At 39.8% G+C, this 12,873-nt stretch overlaps 1 protein-coding gene across 1 annotated transcript in view; it reads right to left on the bottom strand.

The window, feature by feature from the left end:
• The window catches only part of SPON1 (spondin 1), a 193,549-nt gene extending 182,299 nt beyond the window's left edge, over positions 1-11,250 (bottom strand). The window contains exons 1-2 of the mRNA XM_009816395.2: positions 11,028-11,250; positions 4,105-4,211 (exon numbers count right to left, since the gene is read on the bottom strand). Of these exons, the coding sequence (XP_009814697.1) occupies positions 4,105-4,211; positions 11,028-11,250 (330 nt within the window). The remainder of the gene's footprint in view (positions 1-4,104; positions 4,212-11,027) is intronic.
• Between the last annotated feature and the right edge of the window lie 1,623 nt (positions 11,251-12,873).

The following is a 12,873-nucleotide window of genomic DNA, read 5'->3' as shown; positions in this document are numbered from 1 at the left end:
ACCAATTTTTGGAGGAATGGTGAGCACTTTGAAGGATAGGATTGTAGTTCAGAACTTGATAAATTGAACAAAGCTCTACACTTAGAAGGAATAAGACAGACAGAAAAATGTGGAATCACAATGTAGGCAGCAATACATGCAGGAAAGGATTTAAGACTTGACCATGGACCTCCTGTACGATACTGAGATGCTACTGCAATAAAGGCAAGTTGCATACACTTAGAGGATTCTTCATGAAGATAAGGGAAGTAATTATGATACTCCAAAGGGTTATTGTATCTAAATTCTGTATGATTTTATGCTGAGGGTCCAGACTGACTTTTGTGTAGAATTCTGGGGAATATAAATGAGACTGAACTCTTGACTGCAGAAATGGCATAATTGAAAAAAGGTACCCTACAATGAAAATATGAACATTTTAATAAGAAACAGGTAAAGGGTGTGTGGAATTGGAGAGAGAATAAGGGAAACCAGAATAACTGGCTCATAAGAAAATTCTTAATTTAGGAAAATAACCTGATAAGAGACCAATTTAACCAGTATTAGTGAAGACTCAGTTTAGGCATTAGTAAAAGCTCTGTAAAGCTTTCCTTAAATTTTCTATAAAATATAATGAAGTGTTTGAACAGGCCACTTGGAGAGATGAATTTTTTTTTGTTGTTGAACACTTCTTCAGAACAGATTCATAAAACATCCACCAAGAATTTTCTTAGAATATTTATTCTTCCTCAGAGAATGAGGAAGATACATGAGATGAGGTTCAGCACTAAATTCCTGCTATTCTACATTATTTAGCAGACTAAATCTATTACATTGCATACATATGTTGATTAAAATGGCCTGTATACTGTTCTATAGTCAATGAGTGCTTGATTGTTGCCCTTGAGTATAATTTGCCTTCAAACAATTTGCAGACTGTTGCTAAACATTATAGAAAAGGAAGATCAGCAGTCTGTATGACAACAGTTGGGAATGGCTTATGTAAAGATGCCAATGGGACAAGATATCCAAAGCTTTCAGAGCGCTGCGCTGCACCCACGAGTTGTACAATTACCGCTGGCATAAGTAAGAATGAGATTATTATATCCCCAAACTTCTATGACTGAATTTGGCATCTCTAGTTCCCCAGCCATACTTAATTTAGCTATTTAACTTATGTTTGCGTGTTTGTGGGAGACAATGTGATTTCTTTATTTTAAGGCCAAATTGTGCCCTGGGTGTGCTAAAAGGACAAAGAAAAAGAAGTTTGGCTGCATTAAATAAACAACAGTAAAATCAGATTTAAAAGTCTCAATTTTCTCAGAGAAAAACAGATTTAGAATCATGGAATCCAAACTACACTTCTCTAAATGTCTCTACTTTATGGCAAGTATAAAGGTAACCAAAAAAAATACAGAAAAAAAAATAGCTATCCAACCAAGAATATAACAGCTGAGCTATTTATAGAATCAAGACCCTGCAGCTTAATGATTAATGAAGATTGACCGTACCTGCTGACTTGCAGAGTTAGACAAGAGTAAATGATCCATGAGGAGGTTGTAAAAGGCAGAGGCAGGACGAAGTCACAACAGCCGCTAACTGCACGTTCATCCTTGGCAATGGGCTGCAGAACTCAACCTGCTGCAGCCTGACTGTGACCACTGAAAAAAGTGTTTTTCCAGCCTGAGTGTACCATGTCCTTATCAGTCACCAAGATGTTAATCCTTACTTAACACCTTGCTACCCTAGTACATGCCCCTCTACAGTACTTTGAGGCATTGCAACTGTTGATCAATTTAACACTCAACAGCTGTGCAAAACAGAAGCCACAACCCCAATGGGATCTTGGCTGAGTAGAGTGTGGATTCAGATTTTCCCCATGAAAGACACTGCAACCCATACTTCATGATTTGAAAGTGGCGCTCACAGGCTTGAAAATATGGTGGTTTACAGTCTCCGAGGCATGGGGGGAAAGCATGTGCCTTATTTGATCAACTTTAATTTCCTTCTATCCTGGTTATACTGCAAAGTCTTGCTAATATGAATGAAGCACTTTGCTTCTTCATGCAGTGCTTTCATGTCCTTTGCTTTGACTATTATTTGAACAGTAAATAGTCTCCTCATGGAGGCAGAGGCTTATGCCAGTAGTCCAGAAGTAGCATTTAGTCTCTTGCCACTATTAAGAAATTTTCATGAAGTTCTGTTCCACTAGGTAATTCATTGAATAACATATTCTCCATCTCAGCACAGGAAATACATAACTGCGAGTGGCATGCAAGTTATTGCACACACAGTTTTTTCTTAATCTGCACCACTGTTTAGACACCATTAGGATCTTCACATTGTAATAAAAACACAGTGCAAACCTTTGAACTAAACTTCTTTTTTTCTCCTCTAGTTACTAGCACCTATCTATGATATAAGAGACATTGGTATTTATCACTGTATCCATTCATTAGATACTTAAATAAGAATCTTAAATCTGTATCAACAGAGGCAGAACTGACAGGCACTATCTGAATAAAATTCAGTTAATTGTGCTAATGCAGGATGAGCACAATGAGTACTGTTTGTGCCACAAAACCACAAACTTTGTTATGCATAAAGTTTGAAACTCTCATCTGCCAATTAGAATACTGATTTCAGATCACAATCCATACAATAAAGCTAATTAAACAATCTTCCCTCCACTGAGATCCGTTGGTCTTTTTTTTTATCTATATAGAATTTCCATTTGCATCCCACTCTACTGACTTCAAAATTCCTCTGTACTTCAGCAAAGCTTAGTGAGTTTCTCACTACATTATGAGTTAGATATACGCCTGGCCATAAAGGCAAAACTCAGGCCAAATCTTTCCCATTAGCCACAGCTATACAGACATTAACAACTGAAATACAGAAATGAATAGTGACAAATTTCATTTAAAATAGATGAAGCACTGCCATTTCTACTTCTTAACATTAGTTGATGCTTTAATGCTAGTATTTAAAAAAAAGAAACCAACAAAAAACCCAACCTATCCATACTAAACAGATTTCTCCCAAATAATATTAGGAAATTGCTTTATTTTAAGGAAGATGGAGTTATTCTAACATCAAATAGGTTCTCACTTATTCTAGATTTTCTTACAAAACGTGTGAAAAACAGAGAGAGGCCTCTAGGCAAACTCAATAGGAAAACAGGGCAAATATGTATCGAGTTTGCATATAATATTTGCTATATACAAAAACCAGAAGACACTTCAGGAAGAGATGCTAGGGTTAAATTGATTTCTGTCTCCTTGTAGATCACCAAAATTAGAAATTTTTAGTATTTCCCTTGAAAACATACAAATACTTCTTTGAGGCAAGTGAAATATTATATCTATAAATAATTATTAAAATTAGTATCAATGTTATTACCCATATAACCAATATCATTCAACAATATTTCTAAGTTTGGAAAGTTTAATAGCAAACAATACCTCATCTGAGAATCAACAAACAACAAACCTACATAATTTCTACCTACTTTCATAAATATTATGTGTATTCTCCATTTCCAGCATTCCTTTCATGCAATGTGATCTTGAAATAGATATAAATACTATTTTGTGAATCATCACTCTAGATTCTGATCCTTTTAATAATGATGAACAACATTTCATCCTACCGAATGTGTTTGTTAAGTACTACTGAGTATCAATAAAAAAGCAGAATCTAATTTATAATTGTTAAAACAGTCATTACAGCTGTGGCAAACACTTCTCAGAGGCATAATCTACCTCTGAATGGACAAAAATATCTAGGCAAAAAAATACAAAAAGCAACATGTGAATAAAACGATTTCCACATTCACTTTGGATAACAAATTCAGTTCAAACTAACTAGCTCAAACAATTGATGCCCATGTTTAACTGTAAGAATGTGGGAAGGCAAGCTGAAGAGAAGGTACAAAAGCCTTGACCTCTTGAAGAGGTTGCATGGAATATAAAATATGCTGTGTTGTTCTCATGTCAATATTCACAAATATTTATGCTTACTTAAGTACAGTCTGCATTCTCCTAGGCAAACAACATCTCCCTTTGAGACAAGCATACGGTAAGGAAGACTCCCAGAGGTACGGATCAGGGAAATTTCTCTCACCTGAAAAGTTCCTGCATGGTCATCTTCTTTGTCACCTTCTTTTCCTTCCTTAAGAGCAATCAATGTGAACCCTCGAAAGTAAGCAGGAGTGGCAGCAGACAGTGTCACTGAGATATAATAAACAGAGAAATAATGAAAACACAATATTAATTGTGAAATCAGCCACTTGCATATCTTTTCACAGTTCAGCTTGAAAGACGTGTGGTTTAAGTTGGTATTAACAAAAGCTAGAGCACTAACAACATGGAGCAGAGCCAGCCAGAATACAAAAATGTTCAGTCCAAGTTTCCACATGAACTGAAAAACACTGACGTGATGTGAAATACCTCAGCTATTTTTTTTCTCCACACACACACCCTTTTTTTTTAAAAGCAGATTGCTGATCTGCTTAGATCTATAGGAGGGTTATTTTGTTGTTGTTGGTTTGGGGGCAGGGACACACATGTTTGGGGTTTTTTGTGTGGGGTTTTTTTGTTTGTTTGTTTGGGGTGTTTTTTTTAAATGTGAGGGAACATCTGAATATTTGGCTTCAGCTTTTGTCCTGCTCTGAGCATAGACAAGGATCTAGGCATTTTAGTACCCAGAAAAAAATCTTTAACTATAAAGCAAGATGACCATATTACCTGCTCCAGCTCAGCCACGCTCAACACAGGACTCCAGCTGATGGAGATGGTCACTCTAAAACTACCCTTCATTTCCCTTAACCTCAGGGCAGAACAGGACACAAAGCTAAACGCATGGCTAAAGCTGACTTCTAAAGATTGTGCTGCCAGCTCTAATTGCCAAAGCATCCTACACATCAGCAAAACACCCTTCTTCACACACCAGTCCTGACCAGGAAGGTGTCACTGGATCCACTAGCAGAGAACTAGTATCATAACACTGACTAGTCTGATTTTACCATGGCTCAGCATCAGGATTACATCCCTCATTTTCTTCTAGTGCAAGATATGTTTTTATGATTTTTCTATTTGCCAGCACCAGCACCTAAGGACTGCCCAGCAACACGTGAGCTGTGGCTCTTTTGAACACTATCAGAAAGGTGGAATGAGGCAGAGCTTTGAGGCAGGATGTTTGAGGAAGTTTTAAAATTACTGAAGCCATTTCAACACTTCATAGGAATCCTTTTCTGAAACAGAGGTAAATTTTAGGGAAAAGTTCATTCTGAATTAAAGGAAAAGAGACAGAAAACTGGACTACTAATGCTTTTAAGTAGCTTTTACTTTAAGCATAATGCAGACAGCGTTGCTTGTAGCACACTATTGTCACACTCTCAAACCCTGACTGGCACAATAAAAACTGAAGACCACCCAGAGTTTTCATGAGCAAACTGCAACTAGCAATGCTGTTTCATAGAAGAATATTCACAAGAGACTCTCTCTCACACAAATAGGCCGTGAGGGGTTGAAACACATTACTAAAAATGACAGATTGCCCTTAAAAGATATGGATTTCAGACTATGTCCAGAGTTCATTTGGAACATATAGAGAGCTCTTTGATCTAGAAAGTCAATACTGGAAAAATATAAAATAGGATATTTGAAGATTTCTAGTATCACACAGCTGTATTTGGGTCTAAAAACCATGGCATTTGTACCAATACATAACTTTTCTGACTATATGTGAAAAAAGTAGGATTGAAGAGATTCATTTCAATTTTTAAACCTTTTGTGTAAGTGCCATGTGTAGACCTGTACACCTGCAAACACCTGCACAAATCTAGAGCAGTGATGGGCATGATAGCAAACCCCCCAACTCTCAAGATTTTCAGCACACTTTTCATTCCATGGAACCTTATTACGAGGTTAAACCTCATTATTTTTGAGGAGAAAGAAACTTTCACATTTTATATAGAGGAACTGAGTAGTAGCATAATAGCATTAAATTTTCTGATTACGTTTTTAAGCATTGTTCCAGTTCATTAATTATCTGCCCAATAGTTAGTATTATTAACCCAATTTTGCAAACTTTTGCAGCTCTATCTAAACGAAAATCCACAGCCAGCCTCTCAGCTGCAGTAATTAAGAACAGCACACTGCTGAACTCAACAAGGATGAACGTATTACACTTGCTTGAACATTGATTCTTAGAAACTAATTGCCATAAAGGTCTTTTACATGCAACAAATTTTTCCATATATTATATGTAATTCAAAAGTTTGAATCACTATGAGTAAAAGGTTACACCAGAAATACTTAAATATTTACGCAAGAAAACGGAGAATCCAGCTGTGAATAGACTCAAGAGTTTTCATCATTTTCCTCACAAATTTGCAGATCAAACCAAACAGTTTTCAAAATTCTAAACAAACTACCTACCTATAAAATAGAGGATATCTGAAATGCTATAAAAGCCATCAGCAAAAAAAAAAAAAAAAAAAAAAAAAAAAAAAAAGAAAGAGGAAGATAAATCCAAAGCCTGACTCATAGTTTTTGAATGCTTGGGGTTAGCAATACTCATGCTGTGGTTGCAGTCATTTTAACCCAGAATAAATCCATGCTTCCTCCAACATGAGCGATCCTGCCCTCCCCCACCCCACACTGCTCCTACAACAGCAGCATCCACACAGCTGTGCTGTCAGCTGAACTAGGGAACACATCCAGCTGAAAAGTAAAACAAAACAAAAAACCCAACCAGAGAGTTCAACTGGGTCCAGTCGCCGAGTGGCTGTACTGTGCAGCCCCAGGAGCACTTCTGCCAGTGGTGGGGAGACCCAGATACAAACGAGGCTCTAGGAGGGTGATGACCCGCAGGAGTAGAGGGGACTCATGTGGGATTTAAGTGTCCATGCAACTTCAGCTTAAGGATACCAAGATGAATGTGTGCTTTGGTCACCCCTGAGCTAGGCCAGAACAAACACTAACATTGAGCTGAAAAGATTTCTGTCAGTTCTCTGAACTATCCAGTGTGCTAAGAGAACATTGCACTGCAAGGCTTTATTTGAAGCCCTGCTAAATACAGAGCCTTGTTATGGTGACGGTTCTGTAGTCACTGGCTCTGGACTGATTGTTTCAGCACGAAGAAGGAGGCTTGCATTGCACAGGCAGCAGTGGGAAGCTGTCAGACTACACCTGCTTTTCACAAGAGATAGTGACTCCTCGTTGCATGAGAGTTGAGAGTTCTCCTTCCTGGGCTAAACTCTGCCGTTTTAAAGAACAGCTGAGTATTGCTCCCACTGTGTTCACATTAATTAACGTTCGCTGAACAATATGAACTCCCTGTAAAGATCAGTTAAATCTCAGTGGAAGTCTCAAAGTTAAGGATTTTACTTTAAAAGGAAGATTACATATCAACAGTTACTTTTGTCTGTTTCCATTCCCTCTGGCAAATCCCTAATTACCTTACAAGTTGCACTTTGGCACACACCTTCAACACACTCCTCTTTCCCCAGTGTCCCCAGCTAAAGGTGGGGTGATCAAAGCAATTACTCCTTTGGTTTCAAGCAGGAAATCTGACTTTCCACATGCCATGTTACAGCACATCCTGTGTTGTACATTGCACAAGTACCAACAAATACACTTTTCATATCTACTTTTATCCATAATTTCTGAAACTTGAGAATTGCTAAAATATTTACAGAATAAGGGTTTATCTGTAAAAGTATAAAAAAAGAGTCTTTGCATGTTGGAGAGAAGAAAGAAATGGAAAGATTCAATATTCCTTAGAAGTCCTCAAACTAATGCAATGGAGTGTGTAACGTTAACTGAGCTTGTCCTTGAAAACCGAGAAGGTGAACAGACCTACAAGTGGAAATTCCATTAAAAACAGAAACAGCATCTACATAGAAGGTATATCCAAGGACTATACTAGTCAAATCCTCATTTTCTTAATCAGAATAACAATGACAGAAAATTATGGAGGAAACTATGTATGTTGCATGTTAGCACGTGAAATGGACATACTACTGCCTTTTTTTAGAAGCAATTTCATTTATATTTTTAATAGGATGAAACACCCAATTTTTCGTGGATATCTCATGCAATCATTAATCTAATTCTACAGATTAATAAAGCTAGGACTGAGTACTTTCAAGGATCATTACCCCCTAACACCATCTAAACTTAAGGCTCATTTGTGCCCTTTGAATGCAATGGGAACTTTGACCTTCAGTGGAAGCAAGAGCAGCTACATCGAGGTCTAGATTAACCAGCCGGTAGGAGAGGACCTCAACCCCAGAGTGGTGTGCCCACAAACCTGGTACCATGGGAAGACCTGCCCACCACATGCATTTGGCTGCCTGCTCCGCAAGGGGAGAGGCAACAATATCACAGTCTGAAAGACCAGACAGATGAAGGCCACTTACAGGCTACAGCATCAAAAGTCCCAAATAAGATGTTAGAAACCAGTCATGTCACCTCCCCTGTGGGACACCACAAAGCCCATAGCCATTGTTTCTTTGTTAGGCATTAGGGAGGAAAGGAGGATGGCTCCTCTGCCCTGCTGCTACCTCATTTTTAATTGTCTGAAACAGGAGAAAGTGTCCTTATTTACTGCTGTCAGTGCTTGCAGACCAGAGGAGGTGCATACAGAATCACAGAATGATAGGGGTTGGAAGGGACCATTCAAAGAGGTTATTCAGTGCTCAGGGCCATTTTCCTCTATCACAGCACCAAGAGGTGGAAAACCATGGCGTCCATAAGCACAGATCCACCCAGGATTTCCTCTTAGGGCAAATAGAACCCAGTTGATCTAATGGTGAGTAACTGCAGGAAAGCCATAAAAATTTTCCCAAAGACAAATGGCAGCTGTGAATTGTGGTCTTCCGATTCCCACACTGCAAGAGTGCTGTAATGTTTTCTCCAGTCATTACAGCTTGAGAGTCTTACGTGGGTCACATCAACCAATGATCGAGACAGTCATGAACATAAATGGATACCTCTGCAACGTCAATTTGGTGGAGTACAGCATTTGTATGTACAGTTAATTCCTGTGTTATCCACCTTGCACAAATACTAGTTTATTGCAGGAGCCCGCTAGGGAATGTGCCAAGAAGCCAGACTGCATTAAACCAAACAGGGGCCATGGAAACAGGCACATTCAGCTCCAATGCAACAGAGGTTGTGCAAACCTTCTGCAGTGTTGTACATCTCATAATTTACAGATAAAAAAACCCCACAGACCTGCCATAATCCTGCATTTTTTTATCATTAGTTGGATTTTCTACCCTTCGTATAAAACAGTAATAAAGTTCCAGTTATACTGCAGAATTTCTGAAAGTGAGCTCTTGAAACTTTCTGTAATGCTGTTAGTTTTAACTATTGCCGTAGATAATGTATATGTTATGGTAACACTTACTTATGTTCTTCCAACCATTTAGAAAGTGTCCTTAAAGGACTATCTAGATAAGCTTATGTGCCACTTGAATACTTCAATACCAAAATCTTGGGCACATATTTTGGTCTACATTTTAATTTTTTACTATTAGCTCTAGTTTTCTCACTTCCAAGAAGCTACAATATACCAATGTGATTTTATTAATTGAGTTCCTAATATCAAGACATAATATCTCCAGAAAATTAGTTCTGCTAATTCACCTGGGAGTTTCTTTCCCCCTACATTTCCATGCAATAGAAACTTTTTTGGTAAATGACTGAAAATATCCAATAATGCTTTTACAGAAACAAATTCCAAAACTTTTTAAGAACATTCACATTTGTCACTGTCAAAGAACTTGACACATCTTTATCCTGCTTAGTAGATGTATCAAACTGACATGCAACATGAAATCTTTCAGACTCAAGGTACTAATCCTAATGTCTGGAACAGTTAACCAATTTGAAGGGAAATGTGCATTTCCTCACACCACATCAAAATAAACCAATTCTTGAGAAAAAAAATAAAATTAATCAAAACTCATGCAAAGTTACAGGCTGATGCTCAAAACAAGCTAATCACTGCTGCAGATGTATTTTTCAGCCTTTAAGAGAACATGATGATTATGCTACATGCACGCTTTTTTCTCCCTACCTATACTAGCATTCCTATGTTCATGCAATGGGAAAACATTGCTCTTTACACCTAATCTAAGGAAGGTCAGGAAAAACACTTAGAAGAAACTCTCAAAATTTGTTTTCCAAAGTGATGCCTATAAAGTACATTAGTACCTAAAAATGCCCAAATTCTTTACAAAGTGCTTTTAAAATATAAAGTTAACAGTATACTCCAAGAAGGTTTGTTTCCAATAGCATTATATGGTGAGGCAGGAAAAGTGACCCAAAAGTGCTTTTGCTTATTAATTAGAAAAATATGCTGAAATGTGCTTTGGAAGTTAATTTCAAGGACTGTATGTGAAATGCTCAGCAGAGAACGAATGCCTCCGTCTCTTACTTACAATGGTCATTAGCACCATCTCTGCCTCTTTCCTGTTTGAACCATCTGTTCATTTCCCCAGAAAAAAAAGGGGGGTGGGATAAACATAAGTGGAAAATGTGGGAAGTTGGCAGCGTGCTGCATCACTGTTTGCCCATATGCTAACTCATTCTATTAACATTCCTATTTCAGGGCAAGAACAATTAGCTCCGAGTTTCCTCTCTTTCCTGCTGAATATTAAAGCTATTCCTATTCACTGTGTTACATTTAAAGGGATAGATAGTAGGTAAACGGGGGAAGAGTGTGTGTTTTGTATCACATCAACTTGTGATCTTGTGCTAGTGCTGAGCATTCATAAAAGAAAGGAAATTCCTCTTAATACTGAGTTAATGTTTGGGAGTAAAGTGATACTGTGAAATTCAACTCCCTCTCACTTGTCATGAAAGCATCCCCAATAAAGTAATGTGTGGGAGTATACTACCCTGGCTTAACTCACACAGTCATACACACGCCAAAAGGGATACAGAGATGACAGGCAGAGACACGTTATAGTTTTAGAGACGCTTGTCCTGACCATTATCGTTAGTATGGGAAGTAGAGGATGGCCAACTTACCCCGGTAACTGTTTCCAGGCTTGTAAAATTCTGGATCACCCTCCACCCTGAGGCTAAATTCATTATACCCTTCTCTCCGGGTGCCTTGGGCTCGCAGGATCCGACTGCAATATCCCTCGGATTTCGCAGCTTTCTCCAAGGTTTCGTCAGAAAAACCCTTCGCCACCAAGGGGAAAGTCAACGCCAGAAGCCGCAGGGCTAGAGGCTGCAGATGCGCTCCCATCCTCGGCGCTCCGCACAACTTTTTATCGTCGGGGCGGCGGCGGTGCCTGGGAGCCCGGCAGCGAGGGGTGCCGGGCCCGGGGGGCGGGCAGGGCAGCACGGGCAGGGCGGGCAGCGCGGCCTCGGTCAGCTGCAGCCGGCAGCGGCCCCCAGCATGAGGCTGCCAGGTCGGAGGGACCGGCTGAGCGGCTGCCGGGGAGAGGGAGGGGAAAAGCAGGGAGGGGGCAGAGAGGGAGGGGAGGGGAGGGGAGGGGAGAGGAGGGAGGGAAGTCTGATCTTGCCCAGAGCCCGAAGTGAAGTGCTGTTTTGTTTCAGAGCGTGTGATTAGCAGCTCGGTAATGTTTATTTAGCAGAGCTAAATTCACAGGGTTTGGTGAAAGAGCGGAGCACGGGGGACGCTGCTGTCTCCTAGACATCCAGCGCGGCGGCGGGGAGAGCTGCTGCCGCTTGGGCTAAGCCCACAGACCCGAAATTAATCACTCGCATTCCTGCTACAGTCTAGTTACTGGAGGGATAACACGGCTCAAAGAATTTCCCGACGCCCCACCACCCTCCATCTTTCTCCAAACCAACAGACATGGTGAACATTAGCAACCAAATCAGCGCAGATGGACCAAGGCAGCCGCTTGCTCTCTGCACACGTGACAAGCAAGGAGCATCGGCTGCAGCTTCTCGGGTGTAAGCATCTTGAGCACCACAGAGGAGAGAGATGCGGAGAGGTGGATGTGCCAGAAACAAGAGATTCATTTCTACATCAACCTGCAACTGTGCATATCAGAGTTGCAACTATGTAAGCGTACATGCAGGCACACCACATACACACGACAGCTGTGAACACAGTCCACCTAAGCGAACACGGGAGGTCTGCTCCGACACTTGGAAAAATCCAAACAGATGAAAACAAGAGAAAGCAAAGAGAGAGCAGGTCTCCTTATTTTGCCTTTAGAGAAGGCACACTCACACTGAATGACTTACCTAAATCCACAAAAGACATTTACAGCAGTGAACCTAGACCCCTGGGGACCCTAACTCCAGTGCTTTGATCCCCAAATGCTGCTCTTCTCTCCCTCCCTCCACTGCTTTGTAAGTGGAGGGGAAAGTTGGAAAGGTATCTCCTCAATCAGGACCTGAATACTTTCAGGGTGCTAGATGTACAAGAGGGCACAAAACCCCTTTCTAACCACTTTCTCTGGGACAAGATTTGTAGCCAACTGATGAATACAACTGCATTCAAGCACAACTTCCAAGGAAGTATGGGAAACAGCAAGCAGCTTGAAACCCTCCTGGTACCTGCTAAGGCACTTGCTAGTATCAGATTTGTAAATTTTTAGGTTCCAAACTGACCTTTGGAAGTTGTTTAGCAACAACCTAGTGTTGTGTGCCAAATAAAGGTGTTTCTCCATGAAGGTCTCTGTGAGGATGATGAACATTTTACTTTCTGGAAGGTTACTTGCCAAGAGGTTTGCTACTGTAAGTTTGTCTATATTTTAGTCTTTATGTTATATGTTTATAAAGAATGTAAATCAGTACAGCCTCAAAATATATGTTCAGTAAAGATAGATAATATTAACAGTTGGATGAGATTTTAGCTTTTATTGCAAATATGGAGTTATTGACAACGTCC

This window comes from Gavia stellata, chromosome 17 (assembly GCF_030936135.1).
Source record: "Gavia stellata isolate bGavSte3 chromosome 17, bGavSte3.hap2, whole genome shotgun sequence".
Lineage (NCBI taxonomy): Eukaryota > Metazoa > Chordata > Aves > Gaviiformes > Gaviidae > Gavia > Gavia stellata.
This window is presented reverse-complemented; position numbering and strand designations above follow the sequence as displayed.